We start from the raw sequence: 17536 nt of genomic DNA on the forward strand, positions 1-17536 counted from the left end.
CCTGGCCCCTCCTCCTCTCTGCTCCTGCCCAGCCCGCTCAAGACTGCTGTTTGTCCTGGCTCCCCATTGGAGGAATAACCTTCCCATTGAGGTCAAAACTGCTGACTCCCTGACCACCTTCAAATAGGCATATCAGATGCTTGCTGGCCGTGCTGTGAAAATTGTGCATAGAGACGCTCATTTAAGTCTCCAAATCAGTCATTGCTTAACCCTTGAATATTTTCCATTGTGAATACTATCATTAACAAAAATGCTTATAATCTCTGCTTTCCAAAGAAATTTATCTCGTTAAGATCTGTTCAGCACTTTGGGAGTAACGTTAGGTTGAAGTTGGTACAACAGAGTAAAAACAGAGTAAAAAGCAACTGCCGGTGCTTTCTGAGTCAAGGGAAAGTGGCCAGGCTCTCTCTCTTCTGATCGGTTTCTGACTGGATTACTCGTGAATATCAATCAGATAACTTTTATAGGGATGTTCTCTAGCTCTCACGGTTTCTGATGAAGTATTCAGCAAAAATCTCAGTCTGCTAGTTTTGATGTTATGATTCACAGAAGACACTGAAGTGAGTTTTCATAGCATTACCGACTTATTTTTTCAAATCAAACTGATTCATGTAAATAACTATTTTAGAATATATCTGTAGTTGTTTTGCTGAAAAATATTGAGATTTTAGTGGTCAGAATGCTATTTTAAAAACCCATAAGTCAGAAACGTGAGTGTCAATTTCAATTCAATTAAATGGAGTCGTTTACTGGACGTTTACAGGCTAACAGATCAACATCCAGGTCCCTACCAAATCCACCATTAGCTTGATCAATTCTATAAAAGTCTATTTAAATTCTGAAAACTGTACAAATGTTGTTGTTTTCCACCAAAGAGGTGGGATTAGCCAACGCAGAATAGTGACGTTTGTCTCTTGTTGATGACGTGTAGGTCGCATGAATGCGACCTGTCCGGTCAGACTGCAGTCGCATGTGAAAAGATCGGATATGCATCGGATTTAGGACCACATATCCAAGCGGCCTGGGTCGCATGTGAAAAAATCAGATCTGTGTCGTTCAGATTGTCAATAACAAATCGGATACAGGTCGCATATGGGCAAAAAAATCGGATATGGGTCGTTTCAGGGTGCAGTCTGAACGTAGTCTAAGTACAGAGAAATGACATCCATCATTACTTTAAGACATGAAGCGTCTTAATAATAAAAAAAATAAATAAAAGACAAACATTGAATTAGGAGGGGTGTCCAAACTTTTGACATCCATGGATGTGACTCAATTTAAACAGTCTGTTTGCAAAACCACAGCTATCTATGCTATCTAACTATAAGCTGAAAAACTCTGGTACAAGACTCGGTGTGTGTGACTCTTAAGAGTGTCATTTGCATGGTTTTGCAGGTTTCCCTGCTGCGAACCACAGACAGATTTGTTCTTCCAAATATCCAAATGTGCAAACTCTTCACTGCCAGCCTCAAACAGAGACTGTTAGCTTGTTTACTTGATATTAATGAGGGGTGACAAGCACCAAAAATGCAGGATCCAATTTTACACACTTTGATGTCATCTGTCCATAGACGCATAATGATGTGTGATGGTTTACAGATTTCTGGGACTGTGAGAAACACTGCCATATGTTTTGGTTTTTAAACACTGATTATTAACACCAAATCTATGTCAAATGTTGTACTAGTGCTGACGACACATCTACCTGCTGGTTTGGGAGTCTCAGTGAAAGCATTGTGGACTTGAGTGAGGTAGAGCACCACAGACAGCTGATCAATCTCCTTTCTAGAGGCAAAGTCCCTGGCAGACATGATGGGTGCAATGCCAAACTCCTTCTGGAGAATGTCAAAGGCCATCTGGTTGTTGTATGTGGCATTATTTTCGTCCAGAGTGGAAACGTCTCTGCAAGAGAAAGCAAGCTTCAGCTTGGAAAACAGCAGATGGTGCAGCTTGGGCCTTTTGAACCTGACAAAATACTTTTCTGCATATCGCGGAGGGAGTTTCAAAACATGACATAAATCACACAGTGCTGCTGTTATATGAAAATCATCAATGATGGATGAGGCTGAGTGATGAAGCGTAGTCACTGTTACCACCTGCACATTAAGTATTTTCCTCTGAGCACATTTTGAAGTGTTTTATTCATCTTATATAATTTTTCTGACGCTATTTATAAAACAAAAAGATGTCACATTAAAAAAAAAATAAATATTACAGACACATTTAAACGTTGAGCAACGTGTGAAAAAGGCTCACAGTATAGCAGCTAGAAGCAGTTCATTCCTTCACTTTTTCTTCAAGTAAATTAAAGTGTAAATGTCCTCCATCCTTTCTCATGGCAGAAAAATTAAAGAAGCAGCCTTACCTGCTCCTTATAAACGTATTTTATAGAAAGCTTCACCACACCAATGAATCATTTCTTGGGGATAAAATGCACATTTTTAAAATCCATGTATTATGGATTTTATCCCGTGAATCAGTTCTTACTGTAGAAATGACAGCGTTTTATAATGAGTGCATTAATATAAACCTGTGTTTTGCCTTGCAGCCAACATGACTGTCAGAACCGCTGTTCCAGAAAATTAATCAACATCAATGATATTCAAGAACAGCACCATGCTATAATCTAATATAAAATCACTACATATTCAGAGAACACTTATTCACTTGGTCATGCTGTGCGTGTGTTTAAAGAGCAAAAGGAAAAGTATTTCATCACACATTTAACAGAACAAACATTTCAGTAACGCATACGCTTTGCCTTTCATATTTCAATTACCATTTAGACGCGTCTTTTTCAAATTAATTGTTATTCCAGTATCGGTTAACCTTCTTCGATCTGTGCCCGTAAGTAATTTTGTCACAAAAAGAAGCCTTACATGAGTTTGGGTCTGAAGCGTTGGATCAGGGCGCAGAGTGCCAGGCCAGATCTCCATGACTGACTCAGGTCTTTCACCTTGACCCGGTCACACCAGGCCGTGTGTTTCTGACACCAGCTCAGCAGATCTGCCACACGTCGCAGAGAAGCTGCACACACACACCCCTCATCATTCACTAAAACCAGAAAATGCTGTACTAGCTAGAATGTAGCAATACCATCAATTACTGTCATAGAAATGGAGCACAGCGTGCGGGCTTTGTCAAGTCGATATATTTTGCACGCGTTATGTCATTTTAGGACAAATAGCCTTTATACTTTATTTTATTACCCTATAGTCTGGCGAGTGTATTATTCAATATACAGATGTACTGAATCCAGAGACTCGTATCGACAGATACAATACGACACACCATATTGTTATAGCTGTACTACTACTTTCGATGTTGTACCGCATTGTGTTACATATACAACTGCACTTTATTCCACACTTTGTCTGCAATCTTTTATATTCAATTGGACTGTGGAATCAAAAGAATACTCAATTCTGTTTAGTATACAGTAAGCATGGAGGTGATTATAGAAAATTGTGTGCTCTGATTGTCGAGAAATAGTCTGAATTTCTTGACCAATCACTGTAAGTGAGGAAAAATTACAAATGATGAAAGAAAATGCTGTTCCTACAAGCACTAAAGCTGCTACGAAGTTTGGTGTAAAACTATTCAACGATAAGGTGGAATTGTGATTTATTTTATCGATTTCAAAAGAAAGTACTTTATATGACTCGGAGTAGATAAGTGGCACTAGTCTGCATGTATGTTGCAAGTCTATGCGCATTACATCAACATGCCGCCTTTGAAGATGGAAAGAAATTCTTTTTTTGAATACGATTAAAAAAAAATAATAATAATAATAAAAAGAAAAAAAAAAAAAATCACCTGTGTATTTATACAACCCCGATTCCAAAAAAGTTGGGACAAAGTACAAATTGTAAATAAAAACGGAATGCAATAATTTAATTTACAAATCTCAAAAACTGATATCGTATTCACAATAGAACATAGACAACATATCAAATGTCGAAAGTGAGACATTTTGAAATTTCATGCCAAATATCGGCTCATTTGAAATTTCATGACAGCAACACATCTCAAAAAAGTTGGGACGGGCAATAAGAGGCTGGAAAAATTAAAGGTACAAAAAAGGAACAGCTGGAGGACCAAATTGCAACTCATTAGGTCAATTGGCAATAGGTCATTAACATGACTGGGTATAAAAAGAGCATCTTGGAGTGGCAGCGGCTCTCAGAAGTAAAGATGGGAAGAGGATCACCAATCCCCCTAATTCTGCGCTGACAAACAGTGGAGCAATATCAGAAAGGAGTTCGACAGTGTAAAATTGCAAAGAGTTTGAACATATCATCATCTACAGTGCATAATATCATCAAAAGATTCAGAGAATCTGGAAGAATCTCTGTGCGTAAGGGTCAAGGCCAGAAAACCATACTGGGTGCCTGTGATCTTCGGGCCCTTAGACGGCACTGCATCAAATACAGGCATGCTTCTGTATTGGAAATCACAAAATGGGCTCAGGAATATTTCCAGAGAACATTATCTGTGAACACAATTCACCGTGCCATCCGCCGTCGCCAGCTAAAACTCTATAGTTCAAAGAAGAAGCCGTATCTAAACATGATCCAGAAGCGCAGCCGTCTTCTCTGGGCCAAGGCTCATTTAAAATGGACTGTGGCAAAGTGGAAAACTGTTCTGTGGTCAGATGAATCAAAATTTGAAGTTCTTTATGGAAATCAGGGACGCCGTGTCATTCGCACTAAAGAGGAGAAGGACGACCCGAGTTGTTATCAGCATTCAGTACAGAAGCCTGCATCTCTGACGGTATGGGGTTGCATTAGTGCGTGTGGCATGGGTAGCTTACACATCTGGAAAGACACCATCAATGCTGAAAGGTATATCCAGGTTCTAGAGCAACATATGCTCCCATCCAGACGATGTCTCTTTCAGGGAAGACCTTGCATTTTCCAACATGACAATGCCAAACCACATACTGCATCAATTACAGCATCATGGCTGCGTAGAAGAAGGGTCCGGGTACTGAACTGGCCAGCTTGCAGTCCAGATCTTTCACCCATAGAAAACATTTGGCGCATCATAAAATGGAAGATACGACAAAAAAGACCTAAGACAGTTGAGCAACTAGAATCCTACATTAGACAAGAATGGGTTAACATTCCTATCCCTAAACTTGAGCAACTTGTCTCCTCAGTCCCCAGACGTTTACAGACTGTTGTAAAGAGAAAAGGGGATGTCTCACAGTGGTAAACATGGCCTTGTCCCTACTTTTTTGAGATGTGTTGTTGTCATGAAATTTAAAATCACCTAATTTTTCTCTTTAAATGATACATTTTCTCAGTTTAAACATTTGATATGTCATCTATGTTCTATTCTGAATAAAATATGGAATTTTGAAACTTCCACATCATTGCATTCCGTTTTTATTTACAATTTGTCCCAACTTTTTTGGAATCGGGGTTGTACTAAAACAATTATCTGGCTCAGTGAACATCGCTGAATAATAACCTCGACTTCATCTCAGTTACGACTCCTCACCGAGATCCACCTTGCCTTCGGTGAATAATTGTTAAATGACACACCGTTTCTACAGACCAGTGCGATAGAGTGATCGCGTTGAGGTCCTGCGTCACTGTGCCAGGGTTTATTTCTCAATGTGACCAATGAAATGTGAACCTGAACATGACTTACATAAAATGGAAGTGTGAAACATTCAATTTTAAACAAAGTCAGTGGAGGCCCGGTGAGATTATGGGCAAGTGATTGTGTCTTTAACGCACCTTGATATTTATTACATAATGGAAGTTTTTTCTTTTGGCTGAATTTGTTGGTATCCGAGTGGTCCTCGACATTATACAGATGCTGCACCTAAAGAACACACCACAAATATACACCATACAGAAAAGAACCTATTTAAAGTGGAACTTGACCCCTAGCTCGGACTGCAACACGAGAGAATTTTGAAAAATGCTAAAAAGGAAGTCGTGGATATGTGAGGCAGGAGTTGCTCAGTGACGCTCCATCAGCATATAATTAAAAATGAGTAGTTTCACAGACTCCCACTCAAAGGCGGGGCCTGGGGGAGGTGAGCAGCCCACCTCTCATCAGATGATGTTAACTTTTTTTAAATTAAAAAAAAAAAAAAAAAAAAAAGTGTGTCATGATGTAGAGAAATACTGAACAGTCGACTATACATCATCGGCCTTGCAAGGTTCAGTATGATTACTAGACGGCGTTTTGAGCCATTTTCAACTAGCCTGGCTAATGCGACTTCAAAGCTCTCCGAGCTATTGGTCTGGCAAAGATATTAAGCCCAACCGTTTCCCAGAGCCCGTGGTTGACCCGCCTCCCTGAAATGCCTCAGTTTGCTACTGGTCGAAGCCAGAAAAGGCTGTGACGAAGCTTAAACCAATCACATCACTCTTTCCTCTGACGTATGCGACGCGACGGGGCTAACTGGTAGATTAAACTCTTACCGAAGCCGGTCGGGAGCAAGGCGAAAACGTCCTTCCTTTCAATAAATACCTCCAGGGCTGCTCTTTGCTCCGTTTTCAATGAGAACTTCCCGTTGAATGCTTTCAATACAGCATCTATGCGTAATAGATGCGGAAGCGCGAATGAAGCGCTTCCGGCATAGATTCTGTAAACAATCTATGGCTTCCGGTCGCAGTTCTACTACGTCAATGCCTTGAACACGCCTCTACCCAGGGCCGTTGGAGATGCTCAAAGTTGATTGGTTCCCGATTTTTCGGGAGCTTGGAAGAGCTGTAGATAGTTTGCCTGGCCAGACTAAGCTCGCAACAGGCCCTCGTGTTGCGTCACGCTTAGGATGGGCGGGCCCAGGCTAATTTTCAACCATAAAATGCAGAGGGGTCCCCCCCCCTTTTATAAAAACGGACATTTTATCAAGATTATCACCAGCATTGATGTGTTTCATCACAACACAGTCATATTTAGTTTACAGCTTTAAAAAAACGACACATTTTACTCTGCAGTACCTCTAACTGTGTACTGGTAAACTGCTCAAAATATGGAATAAATGCAACAAGGATAATAATACACTTTTATCATTTAAAAAAAATGCAACTTAAAGGTTCAGTGATGAAAGGAAATATTTAAAATCCTTACTTGTGTAGGTTTTATGGAGGACACGTTCACATTGGGGTAACGGGTGTTCGGGTCAATGCTGTAGGCAGAATAATTCTTGCTCGTGTTCTCAGGAGTCGTCTGTGACAGTAACTGATACACACTTTCCCTGTTTCATTCAAACAGCGGGAAGGAGATAAGATCAGTCTTTTCTTCTCATAAATTCTGCTTTAAGTCAGCTATAAATCAGCTATACAGTGCATTACATTTCCTGTTGGAGTGACTCACGTAGCACAAACACGACTCTCTCACACAAAAAAATATTTACGAGAATAAATGTGTATTCCTTTGCAGTACCTCTCTGCCAGAACCTGTATATGTGGTGTTCCTTTTCCCCAGCTCCTCACCATCCACGCAGCGTCAAAAGCAGCCAGGAAACCTCGGGCGATTCCGGTCCCCAAGGGCCAAAAGGGCTACACACATCAAACGCCAGTTTATTATAAAATAAAAAAATGTAGCTGTATCAACTAATACTACAGTGAGATCTAGTAACACCGGCCAATTACTGAAGTTTTTTTTTTTTAAAACATGATTGTTGTAATTTCTTTAAAAAAGGATAAATCATGTTAGCATTTTTGAACAGATTTCTCCTATACACATGTATCAGGATATACATGTTGACTAATAACTTCCAAGAAATACAGCATTAAAAAAAAAAAAAAATCAGCACTTTGTCTACAAAAGCACATTGTCTTTTTTTTATACATACAATTATTAATAATCATTTTTAAAAAGTACCACTAAAATAAAAATATTTTTTTAAATCTTACCATGTCAAATTTAACATTTTACAATTTAAAAAAAAAAAAAAAAAAAATCAAACCAGCTGCTTCTAGACCATTTGTAATTCTTTAAAAATATTAATAAAAGTATATCATGATATCCATAATATCACTGAAAAACATACCGACATACAGTGATGCTTGAAAGTTTGTGAACCCTTTAGAATTTTCTATATTTCTGCATAAATATGACCTAAAACAACATCAGATTTTCACACCAGTCCTAAAGGTAGATACAGAGAACCCAGTTAAACAAATGAGACAAAAATATTATACTTGGTCATTTATTTATTGAGGAAAATGATCCAATATTACATATCTGTGAGTGGCAAAAGTATGTGAACCTTTGCTTTCAGTATCTGGTGTGACCCCCTTGAGCAGCAATAACTGCAACTAAACGTTTCTGGTAACTGTTGATCAGTCCTGCACACCGGCTTGGAGGAATTTTAGCCCATTCCTCCGTACAGAACAGCTTCAACTCTGGGATGTTGGTGGGTTTCCTCACATGAACTGCTCGCTTCAGGTCCTTCCACAACATTTCGATTGGATTAAGGTCAGGACTTTGACTTGGCCATTCCAAAACATTAACTTTATTCTTCTTTAACCATTCTTTGGTAGAACGACTTGTGTGTTAGGGTCGTTGTCTTGCTGCATGACCCACCTTCTCTTGAGATTCAGTTCATGGAAAGATGTCCTGACATTTTCCTTTAGATTTCGCTGGTATAATTCAGAATGCATTGTTCCATCAATAATGGCAAGCCGGACTGGTCCAGATGCAGCAAAACAGGCCCAAACCATGATACTACCACCACCATGTTTCACAGATAGGATAAGGTTCTTATGCTGGAATGCAGTGTTTTCCTTTCTCCAAACATAACGCTTCTCATTTAAACCAAAACGTTCTATTTTGGTCTCATCCGTCCACAAAACATTTTTCCAATAGCCTTCTGGTTTGTCCACGTGATCTTTAGCAAACTGCAGACAAGCAGCAATGTTCTTTTTGGAGAGCAGTGGCTTTCTCCTTGCAACCCTGCCATGCACACCATTGTTGTTCAGTGTTCTCCTGATGGTGGACTCATGAACATTAACATTAGCCAATGTGAGAGAGGCCTTCAGTTGCTTAGAAGTTACCCTGGGGTCCTTTGTGGCCTCGCCGACTATTACACGCCTTGCTCTTGGAGTGATCTTTGTTGGTCGACCACTCCTGGGGAGGGGAACAATGGTCTTGAATTTCCTCCATTTGTACACAATCTGTCTGACTGTGCATTGGTGGAGTCCAAACTCTTTAGAGATAATTTTGTAACCTTTTCCAGCCTGATGAGCATCAACAACGCTTTTTCTGAGGTCCTCAGAAATCTCCTTTGTTCGTGCCATGATACACTTCCACAAACACATGTTGTGAAGATCACACTTTGATAGAGCCCTGTTCTTTAAATAAAACAGGGTGCCCACTCACACCTGATTGTCATCCCACTGATTGAAAACACCTGACTCTAATTTCACCTTCAAATTAACTGCCAATCCTAGAGGTTCACATACTTTTGCCACTCACACATATGTAATATTGGATCATTTTCCTCGATAAATAAATGACCAAGAATAATATTTTTGTCTCATTTGTTTAACTGGGTTCTCTTTATCTACTTTTAGGACTTGTGTGAAAATCTGATGTTGTTTTAGGTCATATTTATGCAGAAATATAGAAAATTCTAAAGGGTTCACAAAAACTTTCAAGCACCACCGTACACTAATCCATTACATCATCAATACATCATGTATCCCACAACCTGAAATGTTCCAGCACAAAGTGCATCCTTTTAGAGTAAAGACCAAAATGTTCAATATATAGGGTGTTTCAAAATATTTTATATAATTTCACAATCTAATAACTTTGCCAATTCTCATTCAATTGACCTCAAATTTGAACAGCATGTGTGGAAACGGGTCCAAATTTTATGTTTAATTTAAAAAAATCTTTTTCGGTATAGAAATGCCATTCACTGGAAAAGGAAAGGTGTTTTGTGTGTTAGAGTACGCTCGAACACAGTCGAACAAGACCATGCACTGTGCATTTATAAGAGAATTCTCTAAAAATGCACTGTTACTAGAAAAGACTGTTACCAAAGACATGCTGCAGCGTGTTTAGCAGGAGCTGGACTGCCGACTTGACGGCAGTCCAGCTTTAAGGCACTGAATGGTCTTGCACCACAGTACCTGAGTGAACTTCTGGTCCTTTATGACCCACCACGCCTACTTAGATCAAAAGGTGCAGGCTATCTGCTGGTACCTCGTATAGTGAAGGCTACATTAGGGGGCAGAGCCTTTTCTTACAAAGCCCCACAGTTATGGAACAGCCTTCCAAGTAATGTTCAGGGATCAGACACAGTCTCAGTGTTTAAGTCTAGGCTGAAAACATATCTGTTTAGTCAAGCCTTTTGTTAATGGTGTTTATGAGGTAAAGGAGTAGATCTGGAGGATCCTCAGACAGAGTGTTTTGGTAAACTGGGATGTATGGATGCTGTCAGTCCCCCACTCGCTTGCTCACTCGAGTTTGCTGACGGTGTAGTGGCTGCTGCTTTATGTCCCGGGGCTCCCTCATGCCTGTGTTACCTTCTGGCTCTCCCCTTTTAGTTATGCTGTCATAGTTAGTTGCTGGAGTCCCTGCTTGTACTCAGTGCAATATGTATACTGTTCCTACTTATTCAGGTGGCATCGGGCATACCTACGGTAACAACCTGTTCCCCCCAAATCTGTCCCTCTGAGTTACATGTCGGTCCTGGGATCGAGATGCTGACCTCTTCTGCTCCTCGGACCTGCCTGATCCATCCTGGTGCCCTGTGTCTGGTTGGAGTCTCATTGCATCACTCCTGTGGAGGTCGGCCCCATGTGGACAGTTGGGGGTCACGCCTGGAGGACGCTCTGGACTCTTGCAGTGGTGCTCTTGTGGCTGGGGACTGCAGTTGACTTGCTGACTTTGGGACTACAGTTGTCGTGAACGGTTTTGCGCTTGGGTTTCCGTCAGTGGGCAGTTTATAGCATCAACGAAGCTGACTTTATGTTAGGACTGTTGATGTTATAGTCATGTCTGTTGTTGCCCAAATGAGGGTGGGTTCCCTTTTGAGTCTAGTTCCTCTCGAGGTTTCTTCCTCATGTCGTCTGAGGGAGATTTTCCTTGCCACCGTTGCCACAGGCTTGCTCATTGGAGATAGATTAGGGATATAATTAGCTCATATTTTAAGTCGTTCAAATTCTGTAAAGCTGCTTGGCGACAACGTTTATTGTTAAAAGCGCTATACAAATAAACTTGACGTGTGCCGTGTCTCAGGTGGCGTGCATATTGAAAATTTGTGAAATTGTTCATGGAATCAACATACCTTTAAATTTCTCATTCAGATTTTGAGGAATAAATCTTATATTGCTCAACATTAAGCCTGTTCAGTTTCATTTGCCTAGACTGTCATTTCTGGGATATTTGCATCTTAAATAAGACCAATTTTTTGAAACACCCTGTAAGGAATATAGCATACACTTTTTCAAAAGTTTAAAGGCCGAGACAAATGCCGTTTTTTTGCGCTTAAACAGAATAGCAGTTAAATTCGGCGAGGTTTATTGAGTCCCTGGACAAAGGCAACTATTCTCTCAATCGCACAGTAGTGGATACATTCGCAGACAAAAGCCAAGTAATTTTAGCCCTTTTAGAACCGCCTGCCAAGCAACCGGAAGTAGCAGACGGGAGCAATGTGACGTCACGGGTGTGCGTCGGCTACGAACAACAACATGAGCGACCAAAGCTAGCAGGAATTTAGTGAGGGAGAAAATTCAAGTTTTAGTAGTTTTTCGTCAGTTCAAGTTGATGACGACGTGCTGACAGAAGAAGAGGCCAGCGATAGGGAAGAAGAGAGAGGTATCAAACCGTACTGATTCGAACCAGAATTGTTCAATGAGAGCGGGGTCAGTGACAGTGACAGTGATGAACCTTAAGTTTCGATTTGATCCACGGCTTCAGTCGGCCTTTAAACACTCATAACTCTGCCAACGGAGGACCCAGCAAAGCCAAATCTTGCAAGCACCTCCTTCTACACGATCCCCTACGAAACAGTACAGGCATGGCCCGGTAGAACTGCACCTCGGGACATCATTCGCCCCGGCGTGAGCTCTACTCCACGCCTTGAGTTTCTATATGATTCATGGCTACGGCCAGATTTTAAAAATTCATAACTTGGCGAGGGAATCTCGCAGCGAGGCGAAATTTCACAGGCACGCACCCCTCCCCATGCCCTCGCGAACCGGCATGGGCATGGCCTGCTACGACCATGCCTCAGGATGTTATTCACCCTGGCGTGAGCTCACCTCCGTGCCTTAAGGGGTTTGGACGACTGGAAGTTGAAGATGCATTCCTCAAGTTAGTTGGAAACAAAATGCTTTGCAGTTAATTGTAGCAAAGTCTTGACTAATTAGTGATTATCTTTCTGGAAAAGGAACAGGGCCACTCCCTCCACGGCATTTGTGTTGCTGCACCCGGCAGCGAGACATCGCTTTCCGGGTGCTTTCCCTTTCCCCCCCCTTCTTCTCCAGAACAGTCGTAGATTGTAGTTTAATGACTTGTCTCTCTTTCTACGTCGTGTTCTGTCGCAAGTTTCCGTCAAAACGAATGTAATCTAGCAGTGTCTTGGACAGAAGCTACACCGTGTGGACGTCAGTGGAAAAACCGCCGGTAAAACCACTCACACTCGTGACGTCACACGAAAGCCAGCTAATAATTGCGACGTTGGTACCGGGATTCCGTTGGTGGGAAATTTAAACTTGACACGTTTTGAATGTTCCCGACATTTATGGGTTTCAATGATAAGTTTTCATTGTCAGGACTTGTACAATTATTATCCAAGGGGGCAAGGGGTACATTTCTCTCGGCCTTTAAGATACAATACAGCTACTTTAGTGTTCATCCTGTGTCTCGTTTCTTCTCTAAGCGGTGACAGTGTCCACTATATTTATTCAAGTGAATTTTTAATAATGGTAAAGCTTTCCATCTCGCTGCATCTCATCTACATCCCTGAGACTATGTGGAAATACAGACAGAACCTCCAATCAAGTCAGAGAAACATCAGCCTATACTGCAAGGTATTTTAGAGAGAGTGTGTGAATGTATTTGGCTCACACACACCTCCACCAGACAGTCTCCCACCAGGCCAATGAGGAGTTTCTTGCCTCTGCGCTCCATCACCATCGAGGAGTTCTCAGCACGGTGCATGCACGTGAAGTCAAACATGGCTACATCCGCCTCTCCCTTGTGATTCCTTGCGAATTCAAGGTCAGGAAGTTTGTGACCCGTTGAAAACGCAGCAGCGTCATGCGCGTAGCTCAGTAAAGCCTCATCATTAACGTTATCAAGTGCTAACAGCTGATCCGCATTAGCATAATCCTGAAAGAAAAGAGACAAAAGTAAAAAAATCAAGTGCTACTTAAATGATAGCTGTGCTACTCAGGGTCCTCAAATACGTTTTTTAATGATATTCAGAATAACGGCTTCTTTATACTGATTACCCTGCTGTGCTTGCTGTTTTAACGTTTAACAAATTTGGTTGTAAATTTGTCTACTTAATTATTATCAGGATTGCATAAAGACCGTGAAACAAAATTACCTAACACAGTCCTGCTAAGCAGTACTGGATTTTAAGGCGTCTCCTTTCTCTCACACACACACACACACAAAAAAAAAAAAATTCTATAAGAAACTAATACTGGAAAATCAACTTAAATGTGAAAAGAACATACAGAGGATCAGTAAATCCCCATCTCTGTGCAAGCGTGTTTCCATCTGTGGGCGTTTGTGTTAAAGAAGAACTTGATATATACACTAAAACACTAATTCGCTTGATTGTGATCAGTGTTCTTCTATAAAATGTTCAGTGTGTGTCCTGGCCTTACTTGTTTGATGACCCCTTTCTTCAGCAGACTGTTTTTCTTGGCAGTCATGACAAAGTAGTGAGTGTCATCTTTGTAGTAGACGATGTTCTCCAGATCAATACCTGATCAATTCAGAGGAGAGAAAAGATGACGATGATCTGTTCAGAGAAGGGCTTCATTCATTTCTTCCCCTCATACTTTCTAATAACTTAAGAATAATTATGCTGGCATCAACACTGTCCTATCAAACATCAAATGATTCCATGACAAAAATATTAAACAACAAAAATATTTAAAATTATTATACATACGGGACTCTTTTTTTTCATGGAATAAAAACACGTATTCTCTTCCCTTCTAGTGGGTTTATTTATGGCATGCAATATTGTTCTCATATCGCTTATCCTCCATGTATTACGCCACTCTCCCCAATGGAGAATGAGCGTGCAATATTGTTATAATATTGCACGTTGTCAAGACAACACGGAGTCACACGTCAGAGCTCGTGCGAAGATCCAATGACAAAACTTTTCTGCTGTGCATGCGCACAATCGTTTCTTTGTCGGCTGGGAAAAAGAGAAGACGAGGCTAATCCAGTGCTAGGTTTAAGCACTAAATAAATAATCTGAAACTAAAAGACACGCTGCACACCTGAAAGGCTACCAAAACTTCATTATATATTCCTCATGCTTATTTACAAGAGAAAAACATACCAACGGACATTGAAAAACTGGAAAAGAGACATGTCAGAGATGTAAAACCTCTGCGCTAGTGAGTGACTGTGACAGTCTGTCAACAAACATGGCCGCCAGGTTTGCTTCGTTAAAAGTGGAAGATTTTGAGAGAATTTTGGCTGCCAGGTCACTCCGTCGTGTGTAGCTGTCGATGTTGATTTTAAAAGTATCTAAGTAAATTTCACAGGGAAAATAATACTAAAGTCGGAGTGAAAAATGCTATGGTGAATGTGCGTGGAAGAACAGTCTTGGGACAGAAATCTTAGTTCCTCGGTCGTTAGCCTGTGCCACTGATGAACGCTACAGCGTCTGGAAGGTGACTTCATTGCTGCGCTGATGAACCCAATGACGGCTGGAAGGGGACTTTACTGCCACGCTAACAGCGCCAACTTGCCGGTAAGCTGGCGCTGGCGTTCGAGATTGCTGATATGAAAAAAAAAAAAAAAAGGGTGGGTATGTATAATAATAGCTTTTTTTTTTTAATGGTAGATCAGATATCTCTCATTCAGCTAGCATGATATTGAACTTGTCTTTGACTCAGTCAGCATCATGCTGGCTGAATGGAATATATCTGATATAATACTCAAAGCCAGCCAATATTATTTAATCATATTTAAAATATAAACTATATTTTACATTCTTAATTTTCCTGATAACTTTTTAAGACACTCTTGCTTCATCTTCACTGCCTCTCCTGAGCTGTAAATTAAAATGACTTACTTAAGGAAACAAATTAAGTTCAAATAATATTGACATCACTACTTAAAGGTGCTATATGTAAAAATTTTAGCTTAAATAATGAAAAAAAAACTAAAATGATCAACAGAATGTGAAGAAATAAGTTTTGACATGTCAAAGACATCAATGTATTGTGTTGCAGAGATATAGACTGAAGTTAGCATGTTAACCAGCTAACCCTGGAACATCCTGTCTTGTAATACCACTTTGTACCTCATGAGGTGATAGTGAGTCACTGTAGTGTCCAGTCTGCCCTCAGTCCAGCATGAGAGCATGAAGTCAAGTCAGGCGTTACACACTGGTGGGGAGTCAAGTGAACCTGCTTTCTAAACTTGTAGAATGGCGGCTGTGATGCGAGCTGGAGAACCGCATCAAGTTCAAGACGATCACTAACGTTTGCCGAAAAAAGTCACTAGATTTGTTGCTAAGCCATTTTGGAATTAAAGGTGGTAAAAAGTAATCAAATCTAGCGAAAAAGTCTCGAAATCTGCAACACAGGAGGAGCGTTTGGACTCTAAATTGGTTATTGGCATCAGAATTAACAAGTGGACAGAAGCAGAACAAGATTTCATATTGGCACTGTTTTCCACCACTGGAAACGCAGGGCTCGACATTAATGGTTGTCCGCTTGTCCCGGACAAGTGATCCTTTATGTTGGACAAGTTCATCGTCTCAGTTACTTGTCCGATTGGACAAGTGCCAAAATACGCCGATATTCGGGTTACATATCAAATTTATCAGTTTATTCACATGATTTCCGAAGCATCTCACTTGACATGTTTTGATGAATCGCCGGATGTTTCTCTTCGGAAAGAGCGATGTGCGCATGTGCAATATTCCGCTTGCGAAACCGGCCAATACTGCTTCGTGTATTTGAGCTGAAAAGTAAACAGTCGTTTACCAGACCCTCCAGGATTTGGCGATGTTGCGATTTGCAACATCAATGCAAATTCAACCAATCCCCGTGAATTCAGGGCGGTGTTGCAATTATATCCAATCACCGCAACTTTCCCGCAAATTTGACCAATCGTTGGCGTCGTCTTGAGGTGACGTCGACAAACTACCTTCTGCATTTCCGTTCAAGAGAAGCAGCATGTGTGATTCAGTGTTTATATAGGCTTAAATTCTGTTACTGAAAGTGTGTGATGTTTACAGTGAAGGACTGTGTGCACTTTACATTATTTTTTTTTTTACTTAATACAAGAAATTAATGGATGCCAACATTTTTGCCAAAATGGTATTTTATTTTCCCATTGTTTAGGCAGCTTCAGCATCATACTGTGAGATTCTGTTCAAATTGTTTTTTTTTTCTTCTATGAAGCCTGAGCCATTTATTTTATTAGTTTATAATTATTGTTTAATTTAGTCTTCAGGAGAGACTGCCTGCACACAGTACTAGTATTAATAGTTTTTTTTCTTACATGAAAGCTGAGGCATTTATATTATATTTTAAGGTAACTTCATGTTGTGCTGTGAGGTTCTGTGTGCTTTAACTTTTGAACCAACAGGTGCATTTGGATAAGTAAAGCCTATTTTTCTGCATTTTTGTAGTCCTGGTAATCTTTTATATTGGTAAAGATGTTTATAGAACCATTTCTCAGTGTCTTTGTTTTTTTAATCAATAGTTTTTCAGTAATAACTTAATATTTAACATACTCAATTTTAATCACAAAAAGAGAAAATCGCAACAATTTCTCGCAACTTTCACTTCCTCCCGCAATGTAATCGCAACAAAACCTAAAAAACACCGCAACTTTCATCGCAACCATTAAATACCATACAGGAGCCACAATTAATAATTAGACAACAACAATTCATCAGTGGAGGATATATATTCAAAGTTAATAATTTAAAAATGAAAATATATATAATTTTAATTTTCTGGTTTTCAATTTATCATAAATAAATTAATGATTGATGGAGTCCAATTTTTTTCTGCAGTGAATAGATTTTTGTGTTAAAGTAATTCTGGTGAAATTAGTTTATTCCAAACAGTTTGTGTTTTTTTTTTTTTTTCTCAAATTTTTCTTTGGACAAGTCAACTTCACATTCGGACAAGTAAATTTCCTTTCAACTTGCCCGACAGGACAAGTGGTTTCAAAAGTTAATGTAGAGCCCTGAAACATTTCTTGTAGACTGGTAAGTAAAAGACCTGTTAATGCTAACGTTGATTATTTAGTGATAGCTTCTAAAGGTAGCTATCACTAAATGATAGTGTTAATATGTTTGCTAAGTCAGCCGTTTCTGATACATGGTTCTGAC

At 40.1% G+C, this 17536-nt stretch overlaps 1 protein-coding gene across 4 annotated transcripts in view; it reads right to left on the minus strand.

Annotated features, from left to right (window-relative positions):
• Nucleotides 1-17536, minus strand: part of mical1 (microtubule associated monooxygenase, calponin and LIM domain containing 1) — a 98306-nt gene that overhangs the window by 38488 nt on the left and 42282 nt on the right. For all 4 annotated transcript variants that reach the window (XM_060937365.1, XM_060937364.1, XM_060937363.1 and 1 more), the window contains exons 7-13: nucleotides 13824-13924; nucleotides 13060-13317; nucleotides 7411-7526; nucleotides 7096-7222; nucleotides 5748-5835; nucleotides 2880-3027; nucleotides 1706-1902 (exon numbers count right to left, since the gene is read on the minus strand). In XM_060937365.1, the coding sequence (XP_060793348.1) occupies nucleotides 1706-1902; nucleotides 2880-3027; nucleotides 5748-5835; nucleotides 7096-7222; nucleotides 7411-7526; nucleotides 13060-13317; nucleotides 13824-13924 (1035 nt within the window). The remainder of the gene's footprint in view (nucleotides 1-1705; nucleotides 1903-2879; nucleotides 3028-5747; nucleotides 5836-7095; nucleotides 7223-7410; nucleotides 7527-13059; nucleotides 13318-13823; nucleotides 13925-17536) is intronic.

This window comes from Neoarius graeffei, chromosome 13, assembly GCF_027579695.1.
Source record: "Neoarius graeffei isolate fNeoGra1 chromosome 13, fNeoGra1.pri, whole genome shotgun sequence".
NCBI classification, from domain to species: domain Eukaryota; kingdom Metazoa; phylum Chordata; class Actinopteri; order Siluriformes; family Ariidae; genus Neoarius; species Neoarius graeffei.